This window comes from Falco biarmicus, chromosome 4, assembly GCF_023638135.1.
Source record: "Falco biarmicus isolate bFalBia1 chromosome 4, bFalBia1.pri, whole genome shotgun sequence".
NCBI lineage: Eukaryota > Metazoa > Chordata > Aves > Falconiformes > Falconidae > Falco > Falco biarmicus.
The window spans coordinates 10,970,577-10,995,599 of NC_079291.1; the positions used below are offsets into that span (position 1 = coordinate 10,970,577).

The following is a 25,023-nucleotide window of genomic DNA, read 5'->3' on the forward strand; positions in this document are numbered from 1 at the left end:
TCCTGATGTCTTTCTGTTTGACAAGAAGGTATTACAGCTTGGATGTTCTTCATAGCTGCTACTGTGCTTCATGCCACTGAGATATGATGTTGTGAAGCTGGGCTCTTTGGGAGAACAAGGACAATCTTCTTCAAGGCTTTCTGATAAAGGCATCCTCCTTCTCGCAGATTTCCATGATGTAGCAGAGTAAAGTCTCTCCCATCAGGTAGAATTGTTTTACAGCAGCTGAGTAGTTGACTTCCCATCCCAACATTTCCATCAGCAATTATTATTTTTTTTAAAGGGATGGGATCTATCTTCTCAGCAATGCTATTTTATATGTATACATGTACCAGAGGCACTGGATGAAAGAAGAGAAATGCAGTAATGGTATTTTACAAGATAGGAGTAAGAGAAATTGGCTGCTGTTTCTGAAATGCATCCTAAGACATAGATAATGTTTTTCAGTGTAGATATTCCCCAAAAGACAGCATGTTGGTTTAGTCTTTATTTAAATGTTGTTAGCTTTTGAGAGTTCTGTAATGATACTAAAAAAATAAGAGGAATGTAAACTGTAGCCTAAGGCCTCAATGAGAGTTACGCATCTACAAACAGCAGACACAAAGCAAACAACTTCAAGAGTCAATAGACTTTGGGTGAGGGCATACTGTTCATAAGGTCCTGAGAAATCATAAAAAATACATGAACCATAGAGTAAAAGTGTTGTCCTGCAAGCCTGGCTCCACCAGAATCGATGGAGTTGTTGTTGTTTCTTATGCAGCTGCTTTGGTTTCTCTCCCGTAATTTCCAACCCACATGCTGGCTTGCATATTCCATGCATTTTAACCACGGTGACTGATCTGTGCTGAACTGGTTGACTGAAAGCTTCATAGCCAAGAAACCGCAGTCTTTTATTTGGAGCCCTCTCCATGGACAAGGAAGCAAGGAAAGCTAGCATTAGGCTTCCTGTAGAAGTCAAAATAAGAAAACTAACATTAGAGAGTAGATGCCAAAACTCAAAGTTTAGGAGACAAGCACACATTTTAGGATGGCTTCCTTCAGACGTGCAAATCTGGTTTCTTCCTTGACTTTCCCGTTATATCCACTTTTTTTTTCCTCCATGCAAAATGAAAGGTTGCCTCCATCCACAGTATTCAAGTGACTTTGGTTGTCTGAACAGGAGACAACCTTGAGCAGGTGGCTCATGGAGTGTGAATTGTGCAGCAGGATAGTCAAGCATTTTTAAAGATGGACATTCAAGTGACTGCAAGAGGAGAGATCTTGCTGGTAGTGAACCACTCATTGTTTGTGGGACCCTCAGGGAATGAGTGAATACACTTGTCTAGAAGAACCCTAGCAACTTGTCATTCTCCAGGCAGGATTTTGATGATTAGAGACAGGTCTTAGTTCATGGAGGGAGACCAATCTTTCCTGGATTTTGAAGTCCTCAGATTCTAGTAGCAGGCTATGATCAGAAGAGTCATGTTGAGGTTCACGTCCGACTCCAAGTTTCATCTCAGGCCCTTTGCAGGGATTGATTTCAGCATCAGCCTGACAGAGGAAAGTCAAACTTGGCTTTAGTTTGGATCTGGATGGCTTATCACAGTGGGCAAGGCTGAGCTGTATTAATGAACACCCTAACACCTGCTAGAGCAATGTGACAGTATTAGGGAAAGTAAACTCCAGTCTCACTTTAAATCAGATGCTGAAGCATGGAAGAAAGTTTGTCCGGCTGGGCAGTTTATCCAGTACCTTGAACTGCCAGAGGCATGAATAAAGAAACACTGCACCGTCAGCCTCTTACAAGAATTTAGGGGAGAAAATTGAAATGTAGTCAGATCTGGCAGTCCTAAAACCCCATTAGCTTTTGCCATTAATGTAACCTGTTCAGAAATTAGCTGGCCCTAACTACCCAGCCTTTTACTGGTAATAGAATTAAGGCCTACCTCTCTAACTTAGAAACTTGTTAGTGACCTTGCAGGGGATTGCTGCTTTCCAGATAGCTTTTTTCCATTTCTTTTTTTTGTTTGGTTTGGTTTGGTTTGGTTTGGTTTTTAGATCAAGTTGCTTGGTTTGGAGATCCCTCCTTGGAAGAGGTCCAAGTGTATTTTCATTTGTTTGTTCCAGTGGATGAGTCTTGTCAGAACCTGGCATGGCCAGGGGCAGCACAGGAACAAGCCCTGCCTCTCAACAAACATTATGTGCTTGAATCAATTTACCTAAGGACCTGCCCTTCACGTGCCTTTTGGCTCCAGTGCTGCAGGCACTAGAGAGGACTGAGGTGTGTCTATGACAGAGGCATCCCTTCACGATACAGCTGCCCAGTGAAGCCACCTGAGCTCAGAGCTGAACGCAGTGTAGATGCAGCTAAAGCCTTTGCAGTCTGAGCAGCAGATGCCTTTCCCCTGTGTTCAGCTGTGAGCCATCTGGCACCCTGCCATAAGTTTCCTGTGTGAACTTGGGTGAACTTCATCTCTCCCTTGATATTTGTCTGCCCTGTCTGTCTAGGCTTTTAGGACCACAGATTGTCTTTTACTGGGTAGAGGGTCAGTCCCTCATTATCAGGTTGTTTTGATCATTACTGGAACCTAGATAAATCAGTACAACTATTAGTTTCTCTTCAACATGTGGTAAATAAGAGTTGCCATCCGGAAGAGAGGAGCAATTTGCCATTAATGATGATTATATTAAGACATATTTTATAGAATGCTAGATTAAAGACCTTTTGAGTTTCTACCACACCTACTTCAATGAGGCTTTGTTCTTCTGAATGGCTTCTGGGAGTTGTTGCAATACAAATAATTAAGAACAAGAAATATTTACCTGGGGCTTAAAATTCATCCAGTCCGTAACATACTGCCAGCATTCTCCACCCGAGTAAGTGCTCCCAATGAGCTCATCATAACCCTTCCCTCTGTGTAGGAGCTTCATCTATACCATTAAAATCATTGGGAGTTTTGCCACTTAATATAATGGCATTAACATCAGAGACCTTAGGTCAGTACCAGAGCATGCTAGTGATGAGAAGAATGTGTGATTTGGACAAAGAGGGAAGACTTCTCTGTCCCCCACAATGGCTCAGAAATCCATTGAAAATGTTAGCAAGAGGCCTTTTTTATTTCCTTCTGGAAAAAGCATGTATGTTTAATTCCTGTAATAAAATATTCTAATGGTAGTAAATAGTGACGTTCTAGAAGGAAAAAAATTGATTTCTCAGCTAATTGAGGAGAGAGGGGGAAATTACGAATCCCTGGTTGCCTATTATCGGTTGACTAGCAACATTTGGCCACAGAGAGCAATATGAACATAGTTTAAACATGCAGGAGGCTACAAGAGAAGGCTGTGTTATATGAAGCCCAGTATCCCCTGAAAGTGGTTCAACCTACTTTTCCAAATATATTACAAAGTGAGTCAGACTGAAACTGTTATAGTCTGCCTCACTTCAGATGGTTGTATATTCATTTTAGCTTTAGAAAAAGGTTTATGTTGGCATTTTCTGTTCCTTGTAGTCATGCCGGCTTTTCAAAATAGTTTTTGAACTAAAAATATGTTTCCTGAAATTCGTACACTGGGACAAAAAAATATCTCTTCCCTTACTGCTACCATACTGAAGCAGATGGTGAGTACTAAAATTCAGAACCAGTAAGCAAGTAATTCTTCAATGCCTGGGTGCAGAAATTTAGCTGTTGGGTCAAAGTAGACTTCTACAAGACAGGCTGTCATTGAAAGTTAGTTTGAGTTCAAGTCCCCTTGAGTTAGCCCAGAGGGACTCCAGCAGCAGATCACATGAGCTGCACAGATGCTCTGTTGCATTTCCAGCTTGAGTTTCACCCACAGCCTCTAGCAGACCATCTACCTTAAGTGGAAAGTCAGTTCCAGCTTTGTGTTTTCTTGTGTGAACAGTAATCAGATTAGGGATGACACCTAGGTTATGCCTCAGGTTAGTAAAGAGAAACTTGCAAAATTCATTATGATCCATGTCATAATGATGTCACCCACCTGACATGCATTTCAAGTATGGCAACCACAGTTACTTTGGCACACAGACCATGATGCAATATATTATACATGGGGGACAGATATGCTACCTATGAATAATGCAAATGGGTGACTGCAGAGTAGTTATTGCAGTGCAGACTGGACTCAGAATAAGCTTGATTCTGCGAATTACAAAGCCACTTTTTCTCCCTCTGAAGTTAACAAAAGTTGAATTCACTTTTCAAATTCCCTTTGATTAACCTGGTCTTGACACTGTGGCACTTGCCCTGTTGTAAAGAAAATTGGTAGCTGTGAAAGATCAAAGATTTTCTAATTTAAGGTGGGAGGGAATGTTTGCTGCTGCTGAAAACTTTATCTTCATAATGAGCAATAACACAATCTGATAATCCACTATTATTGAGTTCCCTTCTCTTTTTTTTCTTTAAGCTGAAATTATGTCACCTGTAGACAGAAATAAGGAAAGTGGATTGCAAATGCCAAACTTATGCAAATTCTGTGATGTTAAAGTAACAACCTGCTCAAACCAACATCAGTGCAAGAGCAACTGCAACATCACTGCTATCTGTGAGAAGAATAGTGAAGTCTGTGTTGCTATATGGTAAGTTATTTCTTCATACAGGTAGGGAGAGGAGCACACCCTTACTCATCATTACTTAGTACTTTCCTGAATTGCTCTGATATTCAGAATGTCCCTGCTACCTCACCAGCCTTGCTCTCTCTCTTCCAACTTGTGTCTGTGCTCAGCATATTGAGAGTTGCTTGAGGTTAACAACAATTCTGATATGAAATGTTCTGGGGATTTTTTTCTTCTAAAGCAGTTCTGTTCCAGCTTATGCTTTTATTGGAAAAGAGGCATGGTTTTGCTCAAACCATTAAGCTGCATCCACCCACAGCACTCAAAGTAGAAACAGATTTGAGATTCGGAGTAGATTGTGGTGTCATTTGCTGAAGAAAGACAATTCTCTCTCAGGTTTCAAAGTGAACTAGATCATGTAGATCTATCACAGGAGGCTTATTTACCATGTATAGGTAGAAATATACTTCCTTTTTCATATAGTGTATGTCTAGGTTCAAAGAAATCAAGAGTAGATGAAAATTACTTATAACACGTTTTTAGGGTTTGTTCCCTCTAAACTTGCAACCCAGTCTAAAAACTGGCATTTCACCCTTCCATATATGGTAAGCCAATCCTACCAAAGAAAACCAGAAACACTCTTGATCAGTTTGTAAGCGGATGAAAGGAACAGAACTGATTATTTGCAACATTGCTGCTGATTTAGGAATGTCATTAGAACCACTTACAGAAAGACATAATTAATTCATTTATTGAGGAATCAGTTGTGTCCATTGACTTGAAGAGATGTTCAGCATAATTGGAAGTAGACACTTGAAATGCAGGATCAGTCCAGGGTGCTGTTCCATATTAGTTCTGTGCTCCTTTAGTAAGCGGTCAGTGCCTATTATTGCCATACAAAATGGCTGTAGTGTAATTTAAGATAGATTCTGAATTTTTCATGCCAATTTATCTAAAAGGCAAATTAGCTGAGAACTGTAAAGTGCTTTTTGCCTCTGAGTCTTATGTCAATGAAATACAATCTGTGGACCAGGTCAAAACACAGGAATGTGGCCCAGAATATCAGCTGCAAATATTTCCCTGACAGCAAGGCAACTCAAGCTTGCACCAGTTCTATGGTTAGTGTTTGTATGGGTTTTATTATTATTCTTTTTCAGTTATGAGGGTAACTTCTTTAGTGCAGAAATTGTGCTGATTGTAGACTTTAAAAGCAAAATGAAAAGGCCAACTCGCTAGAAATTCCTCAGATTTTGAGGAAATAATTCACTTTTAATCATAATTTCCCACAGATTTTTACAGTCTGCACAGTGACCACAAAAACCAAAAGTATGTTCCGAAGTTCACAGCAGTTCATTGAGCATTAGCTTGAATAATTCTGGGTGAGATTTTCTAAGGTACTCATTGGAGCTTAGTGGTAATATGATACAGGAATAGCTGTGCCATTGTACAAATGCCCCAGTGTGAGGAGTCCAGACACAGCCAAATTTATCCCATTCAGGAAAGCTGGAGAAGAACATATAATACTCCTTAAATCCCATTTGAGTTCTCAAAAGAGGCAAATTTCAGGCAGGCACAGTCCTGTCTGCTCCCTTTGTAAAATATTCCTTCTTTGATTTCAATTTTCTCTTTTCATTTTTAGGAGACAGAATGATGAAAACGTGACATTAGAAACAATATGCCATGATCCCCAGAAAACACTGTATGATCATGTATTGGATGACTCTAGCTCAGAGCAGTGTTTGATGAGGGAAAAGAAGGAAGATGGTGGATTGATGTTCATGTGTTCCTGTACAGGTGAAGAATGCAATGATATGCTCATTTTTCCATCAGGTAGGTTTAATAATTTACCCTGCATTCCTAGGCTATACTTTGCAAGTAATATTAACTGTGTCATACCAATGGATTTCAGAATTGCATTTTGTGGAGGAAAACTTCTAGTGGCAGGAGCTATTTTGGTCTCTTCCGAGTCTTGCAAAACCTCAACCTTTCTTTTCTGTGTTCAGAGAATATTTCTTCCTGCCAGGCTGTCCTCCTTTTGAACTAAGTGTGATACTCAGCTCAAGATATTGCACTTAAAAGTTAATGAAAAGATGAAAGCGAGATGTTTAGAGTTGTTCTGTTGACACACCAAAATGCAACATATGCCAATTATGTAATAAAACATAAACAAGAGGCAAATGTCATATTTAAGGTATTGTCTCTTCTAAAAGGCTGTATTGCCATAGCGTGACATCTGTATATAAATATACTACTGAGTAACTTGATAGGATGTGAATTTAAAGTCAGCTTCTCTGTTGTAACTGACATTCTGCACTTGCTCTGCAGTAGGCGTGAAGTAGCTAGAAGGTTCCTTCACTGGTGGATATGCTAGCTCATGCTTGCTACGGCACAAGGACATGCATGTGAGTTCAGTTAAACCAGTGAAATGTGAGTACAGAACAAATCACAAGTGCATAACCTGTCCCCATTGTACTTCATGAATGCCTATATAGACCACTGCAAATACAGTAAAGGCAGTGCAGGTGTGTGCAGTGCTGGTGGATCTCGTGCTGCATACACAGATGTGCATATGTGCATGCACACATCTCACTTTATTTTCTCTACCTGCTGGATCCCACAATGGCTCTTTTGTTGAGGTCAGTCAGGTCTCCTGCAGGCCAGTGCAAGGCCTCCTGTGGAGAACTTTGTGTGCACACACTTCTAAATGAGTATGGCACACAGGACCCATCCTTATCACCTCTAGGTTCCTCAGAAAAGGATATTATCAAATCCTCATTGCCTGAGAATACAAAGGGTTGGGACACTGTTTCCACTCCTGGGAAACATGGTGCATAACTGCACTGAGGCAGACAAGTGAATGGCTTCTAGCTCTTGCTTCCCAGCCCTCCGAGAAGGCTAACTAGTTAAGGTTGCAAAACCACACCAGATTAGCCAAGAGCAAGCTAGAAAGTCTTCGCCTCCCTTGGCCCAGGCTATCAGTATGTGGTGCCACCTCCCCCCCTCCCCAAGCTTTATTTCAAACCAGACAACCTGAGTGTTGGTCCATGGTTGTATGACCAACCCTTACTTGGGTGGGATTTAAAGGAGTTGGAGTAAATACTGGTACTGATGGGAGCACAGGTGGTAGACCCAGGACCTAATTCCAACAGACTGCTTTGATTTTATTGTTCCCAGTGAAAAGATCTTACTCTGTGTCAGCTGTCTAGAGTTTTTATACAAAGTGAACCACACCCTTGTGGATTTTGGCTAATTGGTTATAAATTAGTCATGTTATAGCTGTTTATCCTGGAGCTATGTAGCTGAATACAATTGCTTGACAAATGTGTCTTCTGTGTGTATGTTTATGAAAACTATTCTATAAATTCAACACCAAGTACTTTCATTCACATTAACTCTGCGGCCTCCTCTCATGCTTCCAGAGCAGCCTAAAAGGAGCTTAGTATAAATTAATCCCCAATATTTTTAACCCTAATTCCATTCACTCTTTGGAGTGGAGCTTTTCCTTGTAGGTCACATGCTATAAGCACTCTAGGTGACTCATGAAAACTGTCCTGCATTCACGTGTAGTAAGTAAATAACTAAAGATAAAAATTAATGTAAAACTTCAATTTGTAACACTTCCACTTCATTCACAAACACAAGCATTAATTCCAGCTGGGAGGGGGGAGAATTGAGGCTTTGTCATTCCTTTTTTATTGTTGTGGATTAGTGTTTCTTTTAAATGAAAACAGCCCCTTTGGGTTGCTTGCCTGGTTAGCCATGGCAGGAAGACAAACGATTTTTACAGTATCAGACATGCGGTTTCCTGTCTGTGTTTAACTTTGAGCAGAACATCACAGCCAGCTGGTCCACGGCTCCTCCAGACAACTAGATAATAGCCTGTAATAATTTTGCCTTTGGAATGACTGTCATCCAGCTCTATTCTGTACATTGTTCTTGCCTTTTTTTTCCCCCTCTACATTTCTTGTACATCAGAGTAAGAATTCTTGCAGTGTTTTTGCACATCCTATAGTTTTAGAGAGTGGAAAAAAGCTAGTCTAAAAAAGCCTGATCAAAAAGTGATTGTACTCATTTATTAGCAGAAACTGAGATAATTTTAAAAAGTCATTTTTCACCTGTTAATCACAGCCTTTCCTTTCAAGCTATTGCTATAAATGATCAATGTCCTAGGTCTTCTTCCTCCTGAGTGCAGACTTAAGACAGACCAGATTTAGTTCGTTCCTGGTGTTTCTGAGGTAAGCAAGAAAGTTGTGGGTAAGGCAACAAATTATAATTTCCACCAGAGGTTAGTCACTACGTTCCAGTGATTCACAGCTGAGGTGTTATTGCTTATAGAAGAATTGTTTCATAGCACTGTTGGCTTGTATCTGTCTTGACTGTGAAGGGTAAATCTCCTGACTCCATTTTTAGACACAAACCTAAAGGTTTTGGGTAGTGGGAGGTGTTATGACTCACCCAAGCGTGGTTTTGGAAACATTTGAAGTAGTTACATCCAGGTCAAATGCCGGTTTCTTGTACGGACTTTCGTTTAAATTACTAATCTGCAAAATAAGTAAGACATAGTCAGACATGTGCCTAAACATGCCTGTGGTTCTGCTGTGTCAGGGGGCTGACCCTGATTCAGGTCCCTGGCATTTCAGGCCATGGGCAGCTGGTAGAAAAAACTGTGTGCAAAATTACTCCAAACAATGTCCTGTAGTTCTTGGAGAAATAATATACAGGAGACAGGTAGCCATTGCAAATCTGACTACTCTGTGTTTATTTTTTTAATCCTTCTCTTTTTTGCCAAACAAAATTGTGGGTGACTGGCAAGCAGCTTACACCCCTGTGGTGGAAAAATGCTTCTCACAGCAAAACTCAATGCCAGTGTGTTTTAATCATTATTTATTCAAATGTTTAATATCAGTGTTACCAGAAGGCAAAGCCAGGGAGCAAAACCACTGGAAAAGATTAGCCAAAATTGGAGGGGAAAAGGCCCTGGCTGGGTGGCAGACAGGGGCCTGGTCCTGCTGTTGTGGAAAAGATGAGTGTAGGCCTGGACTACCAGGGTTTTTTACTCCCTGATGTCTAGTTGTTCTGGTGGATCTTCTGCATCTTGCTTTGCCTTCTTATGTTTTGACCTGTTGTGATAAACCAGGTCTGTCTGTAGCTGTTTGCACACTTCCATGCCTCCCTCGGTGTCTGCGCAGCTTTGTTCCTCAGCTTTGCCTTTGCTACACCATCTCTTAGCCTCTATTCATCAGCCAGTGCAAGCATGACCGATGCCTAACAAAATTCTTCTTTATTAACAATCCTAAACTATTTGGCTGAAGTCACGGCTTGTTTACCCAAAGGCACCAAGTAGGACTGTGCTCTTTCCAGCCTCAAGTCAGACCCATTCCCTGTGGGCGAAGATGACCAGGGACTCATTGTAGCCGAGGAAATGGGATAGCTGCATGTTGCTCAGTGCATGACCTGCCTGCTACGCAGTGCAACTTCTTCTTGTTGCACAGGCTTATTCAGACACATCCATTCAGCAGCATGCAACAGGGTAACCCCAGCACTGGAGACTGCAGACAGGAAAAAAAATCCCTTAAGCACTGTTGTCATTATATATTGCAGTTGTTATCCTGGGCATCAAGTTCAAATCCAAGCAAAAAACCCAGAGCTCTCAAAATTTGGAAATAGGCTTTGCAGACCTGTAGCACGGCTCTCTTTGGTTTAGAGTTGTTTCATTCTGGTAACTTAAACGGTGATAATTTTTCATTCTCACGTGCTTTGTTCACGCTATGCAGATCTCCATGCACTTGCAGCCAAGGTGTCTGTGGGTTAGTCCAGGTGGACTGTTTATTCCCCGTCTACTGCAAGATGAGGTCATTATTTTGGCCGTTTCCAACACATCAGTGGTAATATGGGAGAAACCTTCATCGGCAACAATGTATACAACTGTTAATGATTATCTGAATCATCCAAACAGCTACCTTGAACTATCAAAACTTCGGTGATAGAGATGACTGACAGGTCAACAAGAGTTTATAAGAATAATGGAGCTAATTGGGGGAGCATGTCAGAGTGGGGGAGGGTGTTGTGCTGCTAACAATCTTCACATTGATCACAGTTTCACTGAGTTTGCTAATTGAGAGTGTAAGAGATGTATTTGTTTAATCAGTTCTGGCTGAGTCATTTGCCCAAACAAATTACAGCCTATGGATTTGCAGTGTCAAGTGCTGTGATTGCTCACTGTGTACAGTTGTTACCTGGGAGACCTGGTATTGTTCTGCTGCCTGAACCACCACAAGCATGCTTGTATGATGCCTTCTCCTGCGCCCCAATCACAGGAAGTATGGATAATGTTTTAAGAGTTTCCTTAACTTGGTATCTCTCACTTGTCTCTAACATGTTGCCCTGTCTTTTCCTTTCTTTCTCTCCTCTTCCTCTCCTTACTAGAGTCAAAGCGTTAGTGATTTTACTTGACTACATAGGAGGATCTCAAACTTAAGAGCAGACTTAAGATCTGTGCAGAAACAGCCACCAGGCCATAAATGCTCATGTGATGAGTTGTCCAGTGCTCAAGGAACAGCAGAAGGGAGATGATTACAGCTGGACTGCTGCCAAGTGGATTTTAACAAACGCTTTCATTAATCTGTTTTTCTGTTATGCAACTAACATGTTCAGAAGGTAACTGTCTTCCAGCTGCCCCATAAAAGAGGTCAGTAGCATTGCATAACGTTGCACAGAGCCTCCCTCTGCTTGTATATTGGCATTGTTCTCTATGTTTCCTCTTAGGTATTTGCAGCCACAGAGTCCCACCCAATGCCTGCAGCTGTATGTAACCAAAGGAGAGGCTGTCTAATACTGAATGTCTGATTCACTTAGTGGGATAGAAAGGAAATAGAATGGAAAGAGGCAAAAGAAGCCAAAATTTTGTTTTGCTCTGTATTATTTATATTGTTCGCTTCCTAGGAAAATAACCATGCAGAGCTCAGTTACAGATTTGTGTAAAAACAAACTAGGCAGCGCTCTTCCAGTCTGGTTGGCATATTTGTTACAATTTGCATCACTTGAGAGCTTAATAAGTGTGGGAATGTGGCCAACCTTTTATCAGGTTGTCATGGAAGAGACTTTAATAATTACAGACAGAAACAAACTGTAACTAACACTGGCAACATAATATTTTGGGAAAGGTTGGAGGGGTGAAACTCAGGCTGAGAATAAAAATAGTGGTTAATGTGTGGCATCTGTTGGAACATATTGAAACTGGAGAGATTGATTTGTTCCAGAAAACCACCAGCAAACAGCAGACACTGATTTGTATAACTGAGGCATGTATCACAGAAACACAGTCACATCATGTAAAGTTAGAATATGTCAGCTTTCGTATCACTGACTAGGAAAGTTACAAAAGACAAACTCTGTGAGAGACGCTATGCACACACAGTGAAGTGACCTGTTAGAATGGGAGAGACAAGGGAATGCATCCAGAGGTGGGAGATTTTAGATTTTAAACAAATAGGTGCTGTGCCAGCAAACCAAGGAATTACGGTTTCTAGCCAGCAGTGAGGGAATAAAACAGCAAGGAAATATTTGTTCTGTCTTAGAGCTTAAGAGTTTCTTAAACCTCCTGGGTGCTGAATAGCATACTTGGCAATCAGTTGAAAAATGAAATTCTGCTTACAATACATAAAATATCCATTACATCATTGCTTCTCAGCCTTTTGACTGAAGTAAGTCACCCAGAGGCAATCAAGTTCCTGCCTCCCACCCCCATGACTAAGATGCAGCCATTCCCATCAGGTGGTGGTTGCATATGCATGACTCTTCCAACATGTAATGCATATAACTGGGATTTTCCCTGGGCATAACAAAAATGTCTTGATCACCTGGTCATGGGTAGTCATGTGCCAAGGGCAAAGCTGATAGCCCCCAGGGGAGAGCAGCAGTGGGTGTGCCACAGCTCTCCAAAACTGGTCATACCTTTGCTTTACTACTTCTCAGGAAAGGTGGTAAGTGGTGGCACAGCGTAGTGGCCTGCATTAAGTTCTCCAAGGGCTGGGTCTGGTTTGCCACCTATGTGTTGACTGTAAAACATTCAGGCTGGCAAATAACCAAAAGGTCAAGTGAATGAGTTCCCACACCTTTAAGCAAACATACTTAGGGCCCAAATTCTGAGCCATGCAGTGCTTTAGAAAGACAGCTTTAGAAACAGGCCCCAGCGATGGCTTTACCTTGCTGCTTCTTCTGCCCTTGAGGGAAAGGCTGTGGATGTTGTCTACATAGACTTTAGTAAAGCCTTTGAGACACCATCTCCCACAGCATTCTCCTGGAGAAACTGGCTGCTCATGGCTTGGATGGGTCTACTCTACGCTGGCTAGCCAGTCACACGTGGTGTTCCCCAGGGCTCAGCACTAGGTCCCGTTCTGTTTAATATCTTTATTGGTGATCTGGATGAGGGGATCGAGTGCACCCTCAGTAAGTTTGCAGACAACACAAAGTTGGGCAGGAGTGTTGATCTGCTGGAGGCCAGGAAAGCTCTGCAGAGGGATCTGGACAGGCTGGACTGATGGGCCAAGGCCAATTGTATGAGGTTCAACAAGGAGAAGTGCCGGGTCCTGCACTCGGGTCACAACAACCCCAGGCAGTGCTACAGGCTTGGGGAAGGGTGGCTGGAAAGCTGCCCAGTGGAGAAGGACCCGGGGGTGCTGGTTGACAGCTGGCTGAACATGAGCCAGCAGAGTGCCCAGGTGGCCAAGAAGGCCAGCAGCATCCTGGCTTGTATCAGAAACAATGTGGCCAGCAGGACAAGAGCAGTGACTGTCTCCCTGTACTCGGCACTGGTGAGGCCACACCCTGAATCCTGTGTTCAGTTTTGGGCCCTTCACTTCAAGAGAGATGTAGAGGTGCTGGAGCGTGTCCAGAGATGGGCAACGGAGCTGGTGAAGGGTCTGGAGCACAGGTCTTGTGAGGAGCAGCTGAGGGAACTGGAGTTGTTTAGCCTGGAGAAGAGGAGGCTGAGGGGAGACCTTGCTGCTCTCTAGAGCTACCTGACAGGAGGCTGTAGCGAGGTGAGTGTTGGTCTCTTCTCCCAAGTAACAAGCAATAGGACAAGAGGAAATGGCCTGAAGTTTTGCCAGGGGAGGTTTAGATTGGATATTAGGAAAATTCTCTTCACTGACAGGGTTGTCCAGCACTGGAATAGGCTGCCTAGGGGAGTGGTTTGGTCGCTGTCCCTGGAGGTATTTAAAAGATTTGTAGATGTGGCACTTAGGGACCTGGTTTAGCAGTGGACTTGGCAGTCCTGTCTTAATGGTTGGACTCAATGATCTGGAAGGTCTTTTCCAACCTAAATGATTCAATGATTCTATACCAGGCCAGGCAGTCCTGCCAACTACTGGACCTAGTGCCTCTCCAGGAGGCTGCTTCAGCAGAGACTATGTTTTGGATAACCTGGCAATGTTGTCTTTAGATTAAAAGATGAAGACATACAAACACAAATTACTGGCCTTGACAGACTTGGTTTACCTAGTCCAAAACCACTCATGTCAAATTCACAAACTGGCTGCAGGAATTTAACTTTCAGGATAGTCTACAAGAAATGTCAGGGTTTATTTTCCACTGGATAGCAAGATAGAGTCCACTTTGTTTTTAAAATCTAGTAATCTCTGTCTTCTGCCATCAGAGATGGTTCAGCATAGAGCTGCGGGACGGGTGGAAATGATTTCCTGCTCCAAAATACTATTAACTTGAAAAAAAATTCTTCATCTCCAGCAAGGCTGGAAAATTAAAATGTTTCCAAGAAACTGTCAAGATAAAAAAATGCAGGTTAGTTTGAGGTGCAGCATTTGAATTTGATTATTTCAAAGTATTTTGTGTCAGATCAACTATTTTCCTAAGGAAAAAAGACACACACACACACACAGACACAATGAAAAATCTTTCTACCCCCATCCACAATGCCTGTAAAATTAGCAGAAATTTTTAAGCACAAAAGTTACGTCAGCTTTCAGACCATTTTCATCCTCAAGACAGGGGTTTCAGGGAAAAGTACAGGAATGTCTGAAGCAGAGTCTGTTTTGAAAATCAGTATTTCCCATCCACAAATGTTTTGCTGAAGATTTCCAAGCCATTTTAATTCTAAAAGGACCAAATTCTAGAAGGTACATGAGACACTGAAGTACAGAATTTCATTGTGACTTGAGGATTCCTCAGTAGAGATAAACTAAATTACCCCAAACAGCTGTTTGGAGTGAAACTTCATTTCACTGAAAATGAAGCATTTGATGGAATTAGTTTTCATCCAGAAAGTAGCACTAAAGAGATGGGCAGACTTTTCCATATTTTATTGCTAAGTGTCTTGCCCAGAAATTGGTATGCACATAAGGTCCAAACTCACATTTTGCCTGATTCAGAATAACCAGAGATGAAAAGCCCTTCCCTGAATCAAACAGAGCAGGATTTGAACTTGGAGCTCCCATACCCCATGCTAGTCCCCTCACTGGTGGGGATTCAGCACTCATATCTCTTGCCAAATTGCAACATTCGAACAGAATTCTGTTTATGCAAAAACATTCAAAAAGTGTTAGTTTTCATTCCAGTGTAGAATTGAAACCAAACTTTGAAACCTCAGAATTGCTGCAAAATGGAGTTGTCCTTCAGTCAGCTCAAAGGGCAGCTTTGTGCCTCAGAAGCTTGCAAAATAACTGGATCACAGTCCCGGGTCTGGGACCATATTTTGTGACTGTGTTTCTGGGGGTTTTTAAGACAGTAAACAAGCTTGCAACAATACATCAGTGTCGATATGTTTAACCTGACTTCTGCCAATATCAAATATGTTTGCGCCCTGCTGTGTGGCTTTGGCTAGCAGTTGAATAGGCAGCAACTTCAGAATTTGCCTAAGCAGCAAACAGCACTGAAGTAGTTATGTCTGTACTGGCTGTGCATTTCTTGCTGCTCCATGCGGGTCCTAATTTTATTGCCATTGTTTTATTTCTTGCTTCCGAAGTTCAGTGACACCGAAGTTCAATCAAAAGCACCCAATCCAACCTAAAGAATTTGCAGGCTGTTGTGCTTTGAAGCTTCCTGACTGAACAGAGGCTGTGCAGTGTTTCCATTTTCCTTGGCACCTGAGCCCTGTTCCCCAAAGGCTTAGGTGGTGTTCAGGGTTGTGCAGATGGCTTGTGCTTAGTTTAAACTGCATACAGGAAGCTTTCTTTTAGCTCAACTTCTCTATTGTTGCACTGTATTAATAGGCTCTTTTGAAGCTTAAGAAAGGACTGATCTGCCTAAATAATAGTTCTGGGTGGGGAAAGTTATTTAGGAGCTTGTTTGCAAAACTTGAAAGGCTGTTTCATTTAACCATTTCCTTGCCTCCCTGTGCAGCCAGATTTTGCTCATTCTGGTGCTCAGAAAGAGGAAGCTGCACTCCCGTTTTTGAAAATGTGGGGTTTGAGTCATAGGTATTTATTTATAAGCAAATGAATATATTTATTCTTAGATTCCTGTAGTCAAGCCAGAAAATGTTGGCTAGCCACTATGCAAACAAACAGATATGCTCTGAATTTTGATCCTGCCCTGACTTTCAACACAGATTCAATAGAGAAGTACCCCAACCTTAGCTTGTGCTGGAAGGGCTGATTTTGTTCTGCTCCTATCAGCAGTCAAAATCAAAGGCAGTTCCAGAAGTGCCTTGCTGTGCTTGGACCAGCCTTCGGTGCCACCAGCTCTTTGCTGCTGCTGCACCTTCTAATTCTGCTGGCAGGCAGCTCAGTCACCTCCGAAGCTCAGGGTTCAGCCTTGTCATTCAGCTCTCCCTGTTGGGTGCTCATTCTGGCACTTCACAAGCCTGGAGTGGGACTTGTCTGGTGTCTTAAAAACTGAAAATGAGCACACCCGTCGGCCCTGCTGCTTTAGGTGGGGATGTGCAGCTGTAAGCTTTTCACCCCCTGGCCCCCTACTTCCTCCAAGGGACAATGCCAAAGCGGATGTGTCACTTTGCAGCAGAGGTGCAGGATGATACAGCACTCAGGGGAAGTGGCCAAACTGCTCCGCTTCTGCTCTGATTAAAAATTTTTTTCATTCTTTTTCAAGTGATATTTGCAACATCAACAGTTTCTCTCTTCCACCCAAAAATCCCCCTGCACCAGAAGCAGAGCTTTCTCTTGTGCAAAGAGGAAGCGCCAAAGGGCTGTGAAGTCTGCTGGAGACTTTTCAGCTGTAGGCCGAAATAATAGTCTGCTCTAGGGCGTTGCAGGGATGATCAGAGCCCCTCACACAGCGAGCCATAACAATCAAGGAGTGGCGGCTTTTGGTGAGTTTCTCAGCTAGAGCTGAACATGCATCGAATGCCTCCAGCTGCTTGGACTCATAGGGAGAACTCTGACAGAGAACTAACACATCCTGCCATTTTTTCTCCTTCATTGAGAAAGACATCCGTATTCCAAATATCTGGGCTATATATTGCAGCTCTGTGGCAAAGAAAAAGGGCTCGAAGGGCCCCGAAGAGGCATGTCCATCTTTGTTTAAGAGTATACCATATGGTATAGATGACATAGTACTCAGTTCCTAGAGTGGGGTCCAAACTTCAAGCATGCTTTTCTGTGGTCCAGGGAAAAAAACCCAAAACAAAACCAAACCGCAAATCTTCATCAAAACTATTTTATCTGACTATTTTATCTGACAGAAAACTATGTATCTGTTACAGATCATAGTTGTGCTCATGCAGTTGCAGCCTGCTTGCAGCCAGAACGGCCATCCCGTAATGTAGTCAGTTCTTTACCAGGGTGTTTCCCAAGTTCTTTATACGGCAGATTTTCTGAGAGCGAAGAATGCACATGGGAATAAGCAATGTAAATCTGTTTACTGACAGTGACATTGGACTTTCTAAATATATTCCTCCGGTAAGGACCATAAAAAAACTGGTTTTTTTTCCCCCTCTTCAACATGTTGAGAAGCAGAAGGGGTGCCTGTAATCTGTGATGAACCTTTAGGTATTTTTTTTTAATTTAAAATTTAAAAAGTTTAAAAATTCCTCACTTTTTCTTGACAAGGGAAATCACTTGAGGATAAGGATTTGTGGTTTGCATAGGTGTGGAAGAGAGGATTGTCTTAAAACATTCTTTTGCATAAATGAAGGAAATACATTCTTTGTAAATGCTGCTAGTGAATGCCACTGACCTGTGCTAGCTGGGAATGTCAGAGCTAGAAAGGCACTTCCTTTTCCTTGAAACCCTATGAGAGAGGCTAGGATTGAATTACTTGCTCTACATCTGGTTGATGAACCTTTCAAACAGAGGAAGCACATCCTGGTTCAGGATTCAGGCCTTCTTCCAAATAAAGAAGAATGTACTCTTCAGATGTCTTGTCACCTGCCTTTGAATAGCTGATGGGTCCTGCTGCTTGCCAGCCAGCTGTGTTTCCAATGGAAAAGTGATTGCCAGCGACATTGGAGAGTCACGTGTACTGCTTGTTCTAATGGTAAACTCTTTTCCCCTACCCCTTTCAGCATTGCTCACTTTAATTTTGAGAGGCACAGAGTAAAGGGAACAGAGGCTTGTGGCTAATGCAGTTAGTGGCAACTTCCCTTCAGAGCTTATTAAACCTTTCCTTTTCATATTGACTTACTTGGCCCAATACATGGAACCCGAGTTGATGGCATTGCTGTCAGCACCCACCAGGGCGTCATGCTGCCAGCCTAAGCCATTTGTTTAACTCAGGTTGCAGCTTCATTTGTTTTATTCCATTCAGGTTAGACTGCCAGGGCATCTTCCAATCAACCCCCTCCCTTATGGAAAGATAATATAGTACACTTGCTTTGACTCAAAGGAACAAATAGGCTGAGAGAGCACATTTCCATGTGTCCAACCAAATCAGGTTCAGATAAAATCTGACCCTGCTTCTTTATTTTCAGAAGAAAACTGTTCCATTTTAAAATGTTTATCTTCCCTAAGACAACTGGAAGATCACTTCTAGAGATGACAGCACAGCTCTCACCTCTAGAATAATGATCTGTACCGTTCCCAGAACATATCCCTGTTCTATAATATGTCCTTCCTTGTTCTCCTACTCCCTGTATGTTCCACCTAAGAATGTGTTAGTGTGTGGACTGCACCAGCTACAGAGTTTGGAGTGAACCATCTACTGCTTTACACCAGCATACAGCCAGCAAGTGGCACACAGAGGAGGTTTTCAGATACACAAATCCATGCAAAAAGAACATGGGGGGGCAACAGTTCTGATGTGTCACCTGATTTTGCCTGCAGGATTCAAACACCTGTGTACATGCAGGTGTTTGAATTTGTTCTAGCAACACTCTTTCACATACATCCAAGTATGAGAATGAGTTTTGTTTTTCAGATGTGTATGCAGGCATACATATTGTGCCTGAATATTAACATGCAGTAGTCATGTGCAGACAGGCTTCCTGAAGAAGTCTTTACATGGATCCCACTGAAATATACTGGATCTGGACTGATAACTGGGCAAGTGGGAATTCACATGCTGCATTGTCTATTTATCTCAGAAAAATTAATGTCTTCTAGTAATTACTGGCTAAAGGGGCAGATCTGTCAAGAATACATCGACAGAGTAAGTGCAGGAGACTTTGGCTATTGTATTCAGGGAAGTGAAGGTTTCCTCAATAACGTATTAAGAGCCTGAGAGAAGAGCAAAGCAATTCAATTGCCTTAGGTTCTTGCCCATCAAGTTTTGGCTTTTTATAAAAGAAGCAGGCAGGGAAGTCCTGTTAATTGGAGGCCTATATACAAAAGAACATTTTGAAGTAAGAAAGCAGTGAAAAATTTTATTATTTACTGCTAGTAGAGGAGATCATTTATTACACTCTGGATAAAAATTATAATTATTGACAGCCTCATGTATATATAAAGCTATGATATCTTTTTAATGTATGCCTTTCTTCTGTGCTTTTTTATAGATGACCCTCATAAGCCAGAGGAGAAAGATGAAATTTCCAAAGTCACAATCATAAGTCTTGTCCCATTACTGGTGATTTCTGTTGCTGTGATTGTTATCTTTTATGCCTACCGCACTCATAAGAAGAGGAAGCTCAACAAGGCATGGGAGAAGAATGTTAAGCCCAGGAAACATAAGGACTGCAGTGATGTTTGTGCTATTATGTTAGATGATGACCGCTCAGACATCAGCTCTACCTGTGCCAACAACATCAACCACAACACAGAATTGCTGCCCATTGAGTTGGACGTTGTCGTTGGCAAAGGAAGGTTTGCTGAAGTGTATAAAGCCAAACTGAAGCAAAACACATCAGAGCAGTATGAAACTGTGGCAGTCAAGATTTTCCCCTATGAAGAATATGCCTCCTGGAAAACTGAGAAAGACATTTTTTCAGATGTAAACCTCAAGCATGAGAACATCCTCCAATTCTTGACAGCAGAGGAGCGTAAGACAGATCTTGGTAAACAGTACTGGTTGATCACTGCCTTCCATGCTAGAGGAAATTTGCAGGAATACCTCACTCGGCACATTATCAGCTGGGAAGATCTCTGGAAACTGGGTGGGTCTTTGGCCCGAGGGATTGCCCATCTGCATAGTGATCACACACCCTGTGGTCGCCCCAAAACACCTATCGTGCACAGAGACCTGAAGAGTTCCAACATCCTGGTGAAAAATGATTTAACTTGCTGTCTCTGTGACTTTGGGTTATCCCTGAGGCTGGACCCTTCTCTGTCTGTGGATGACTTGGCTAACAGCGGGCAGGTAAGTTAAAAGTTTGAAGGGAGGGGGTTGTACCAGTTAGTGTGTCAGTTCCTGGGGTGAAAAGAGGAAAAACCCTTTATGCTGCCAAATTTTCTCAAAATTATTAAAAATTAATGTGAAAGTATTTATAAACAAAGAGGCTCTAAACTTAACATTAAAGCAACAGTGAGAGAAGTGCAATGTAGTTTTGTTATGGTCAGAAAGCTGCATATGTATATGATGCAACCATCCTCTCTATACACTTACACTGTGTGTAAGAGCTTGTTAGTAGCTGTTTGTGGTGCTGCTGCAACGCGCATGTGTGCACACACATGTGATGAGAATGTGCTTCGTATTGTGAGGTTGTACCACAGTTTTCATGCCTGATGGCATTATGATTTTGTGTGAGTAGACCCACTCCTAGTGTACCCCAGCAAAAAATGAAGTCAATTTTCTGTTCTCAAGAGGTATAAGCAGATAACTAGAGTGATAGTCACTTTAAAAGGCAAAAAAGAAAGTTGTTTAAGAGTATGGTACATTCTCCACATGCAAGTAAATGCAAGAATGTCAAATAACAGTAATTGCCCTGTTGTGCTTTTTAAGCTAAGTACATGGATAGTACTCACCTACTTCACAGGGATGCCAGGGGGATGTTTATGAATGCTTTGAAGATGAAATTTTTCAAGTACATCTCTAAATATAGGCTCTTCTAATGAAAACTCCTGTAGTATAAATTCAGGACAGTTGTTAAGTTAATCAATTCCTAATTATTTAATTATACATCTATTCATACATGTATTTTTATATTTATATTTTATATAGAGGTCCCATCAAAGCTTGTCCATGTATGTTGACTTTTACTTCACGTGGAGATAGTATTTTGGTTTAGAACATTTTCAGGGACAGCTCTCAGTCAGTAGTGCTCTGTTGAGTTCACGGGAGCTTTACAGTTTTTTAGCTGATGATGGTCTGTCTTCGAAGGTCTCCTCAGTGAGAGGCGACTGTTCTGATCTCATTTTGAGAAGGTTTGTTAGCCAGAGCCAGGAGTGAATGATAACTAGTGGAGCTGCATTTAAAACAATAGAAACACCACTCACAGTTACACATCATTTCTCCCCAGCATGTCAGGCCTTTTTGGAGTTCAGTGAACTCGTACCGTATTGTCAGTCATAAGACTGGTCCCATTTGGAATAAAGTGAAAACAGAGTATTTGGCAGTGTAAGGCAGGGGCTCTGAAACTCAACCCCGCAGACACTTTGATTGCTTAAAGTCAGCCCTTATGTCAAGCTGATTTCTCTGGCATTGCTCACAGACAATTGGAAGTAGGAGGATAGCGTTGATACTGCTGCTTCCACCGTCCACACCAACACCAATGACAAAGGACAGTGCTGCCCAGAGCAGGTTACTGCTTTGGAGTGATGTCCTTGGGCACTGGTGTTGAGGCCCACTTTTTATTTTGCTTAGCTCCAGTGAATCTGTTTGGGGTGACCCAGCTAGTGTCATTTTTCTCTGTGAAAAGGTGTATGATGGTGTGAAGTGACTCCGCTTCAGCCACCACCTTGTTTTTTCTGGGCACACAAGCACCATTCACATAAATTTCCCAACCTGCCAACTGTAGTGCTGCAGCTTTTGCTAAATCTGTCTTGCACCAAGATTTGCCTTATGCATCATTTCTAAACTTTACCCTTTGATTTACCTTTTACCCTTTCCACCACGAGGTCCAATTTTTTTAAGTATATAATGGAGCTGACCCAAATTTTAATTCAAGGAAACCTCTAGCTTCCTATGGAATAAATGAAAGAGTAGAAGTATTTTACCGTTTTTCTGATCAGCCTTAGACAGTAATATTCAAGGCAAGTTGTCGGGGTTACAAAGCCGTCTTCTTTCCAATCTACACAACTACCTTTCACATCACACGAAGATAGCCATTATTGACTATAAAATACTAGTTCCCTTAGTGACTGGCTGGAAACCATCTTCTTCCCCATTGGAACCTTTGCAGTCTTTTCAGTTTGGCCATCCAGCGTGGCTAATATTTGCAGATAGTACTTATATGACCACATAAATCTGGACCTTTTAGTGTTGCACTGTGTTCAAAGTACTGGTAGGGGCCTACGAGGCCAGCAGTTCCTCAGAACTCAACTCAGAAGCATCTGCAACCTTGTAACAGATGGTCTCCTAGTCAAGTAAAGAGAGATAACTACTGCCCCTCTGACTGACAGACCTCTGGCACAAAACATCCACCAACAGCCTGAAAGAAATGTAAGGTCTCCAGTAAAAAAAGATTCAGAAGTCATAAAAAATATAATGTATTGCAAGAAGAGAGATGGTCCCTCACTAGAAGCTTTGGAGGAGCAAGAACTGAAAGCAGACTGGTATTTGCGAAGAGAAAGCATATCCAGACTCTAGAGGGGCAACCAACTTTGAATTGCCAGATTTCAGGTGCCTAAAGTGCCTGTGAGACTCAGGAGTCATGTTTCTGCATGATACAGAAGTATCTTTGACCCAAAGACCTAATAATCTACATGCAGATAAAAGGACATAAGCAGAGTGGGAGACATGATAAATCCTAAGCTGAATGGAAACGGTATTGGCCTGATAGCATTCTTCAACTCATTTTATTTTTTTTTCTGCATTTCCCTTTGTACTCTTTGGTTATAGAACTTCATCCTCCATTGTCCAGCAAAGCTGCAGAACATTTTCACTGCTGCAAAGAGAATGTGAAATACCAGACCAGGAGAGCTCTTTGTGACAATGTTAAGAATCTGTATTTAGGCACCATCAGCTGTTGTTTAAAATGACCAGTATTCAGGGGGTGTGGGACTGTGGGCTGCAGTGTTGTGCAGTGTACAGGTAACCCTTCTTAAGCTTTGGATGGGATCTGCTTGGGGAAGAAGTTGTGTGTTGGGGAACAAATGGGGCAGGGCCGGGGAGGGGAGCGGGGCACGGGGCAGGTAAGAGCAGCCTCTGCTGCAGAGTTCCCATATGTTGATGTTCTGTAGGGGAGGGAGGTACTTGTCACCTCGGGGATGCTGAGACATGATTGTCCCAAGTACCAATTCCCTGTATGGCTGTTGCTCACATGCTTGGCCTTAAATTCACCACAGAGTCCATGTAATAGAGAATTTAACTTTGGGGCTGATTACACAGGGTTTTTTCTGTCCTCTGCTTATAAAGACTTTGATCCTACAACCATTTGGATATTCTTGACATAGAAATTCTCTGCTGTTAGACAGTCCTATGACAAAGCTACGTCCTTGATCTTTCTTGCTGTCTTCTTACGGTGCATTTCAATTTTTGTGGAACATCTGCCCATTTGCCCTGAGCCTGGGGTGGTAAGATGTGTTTGCAGAAGCTTGTAAAACAGATGTTGTGGGGCTGTCTCAGGACTGTACGTTTACTATGTGGCTGCCAGCAACTGCAGACCCAGTAAACGAAATGATCTTTTGCAGTCCTGCTTGCTGCTGGGGTCTGAAGCGACTGCTGTAGTGCAAACAGCTCATTCAAATCACAGATCCTGCTGCATCACCCCCTTGTACTTGTTCATCTCTGTGATTAACCCACTTCCAATTTGCAACTATCATTGCCTGATGAAAGACTTAGTTTGCAGTTTTTCAAGGGGGGATAATTCTTTTATACCTACCCTGGGAAGAGTTTGTCATTTGAAAGCAACGGCTGAGTGATCTAAAAATTCTTCCTTAAATCCTTTCTTGTGATAAAAACAGACATTTAAACATTGCCTTCTGTAATGCAAGGTCATAATCTAGATCTCAGCAAAGCTGCTAAAATCATTGCTGAAAATTGCTCGGTATGAATAAAGTTTATGAGAATGGCTTTTCAAACAAAGGGGCCAATTTTTGGTTTTGATTCAAATGTGTGCTTCTGCATTCAGTATTTGTGTATTCGCTTTCTGCTGCCAGGCCTGCATTTACTACTTTCCTTTTAAGCCTACCATGAAAAGAAACAGCTAACACTGTAATATGCAGCACAAAAGAATACAATGTGTTTCTTGCTCATCTGAAAGACACTGGGTCAGCTGCAACTGCTTCAGGCTCAATGGGCAGAGTTTATCTGTGAGCAGCCGAAGAGTGAGAAGGCTTGTCAGTGTCAAAATTATTTGCTTAAGGAAGTAAAAAGGGATATTTTTTTTTTTTCTCCTTACCAAGGGAGCTGCAAGTAAGTTGGTAGTCAGGACAATGCCAGATTCCTCTGGCAGAAGAAATACAACCTGTGCCAAGTATGGACTGAATTTTTGGATACATGTCAAATGGCACCGTTTTTGTGAAAGCTGAAGTTAAATCACAGCAGAATCTAAAACATGAATTACAATTTCAGCTCCTTAGCCCTCCCTGATCTCCTCTCCTGCAGGTTGGCACAGCAAGGTACATGGCTCCTGAGGTTCTGGAGTCCAGGATGAACCTGGAGAACGTGGAGTCCTTCAAGCAAACAGATGTGTACTCCATGGCTTTAGTCCTCTGGGAAATGACATCTCGCTGTAATGGCGTTGGAGGTAAGTGCCATCAGTTTTCTTATCTCCATGTTTATAGACAGACATGCTCTCGTGGTTGTCTGTGGAGAGAGTGATTCTTTTTAGTCTCACCAGCTTTTCTAGTGTATCTGGATGCTGTAAATTAACAGGCCTTTGGTAGTATGAGATGCAGATGTGCATGAGCAGGCTTGAAGGGCAAGCACCTGGGCACATGAGAAAAATGGTCCTCAATCGGTGTAAGAAAAAATGTGCTGTTAGGTAGACCACTTTTAAAGATTATTAATGTCTGGTTTTTCCT

The 25,023-nt window shown here is 42.1% G+C and overlaps 1 protein-coding gene across 2 annotated transcripts in view; it reads left to right on the forward strand.

Annotated features, from left to right (window-relative positions):
- Window positions 1–25,023, forward strand: part of TGFBR2 (transforming growth factor beta receptor 2) — a 130,260-nt gene that overhangs the window by 91,798 nt on the left and 13,439 nt on the right. For both annotated transcript variants that reach the window (XM_056335381.1, XM_056335380.1), the window contains exons 2-5: window positions 4,405–4,576; window positions 6,192–6,382; window positions 19,458–20,257; window positions 24,605–24,746. In XM_056335381.1, coding sequence (XP_056191356.1) covers window positions 4,405–4,576; window positions 6,192–6,382; window positions 19,458–20,257; window positions 24,605–24,746 — 1,305 coding nt within the window. The remainder of the gene's footprint in view (window positions 1–4,404; window positions 4,577–6,191; window positions 6,383–19,457; window positions 20,258–24,604; window positions 24,747–25,023) is intronic.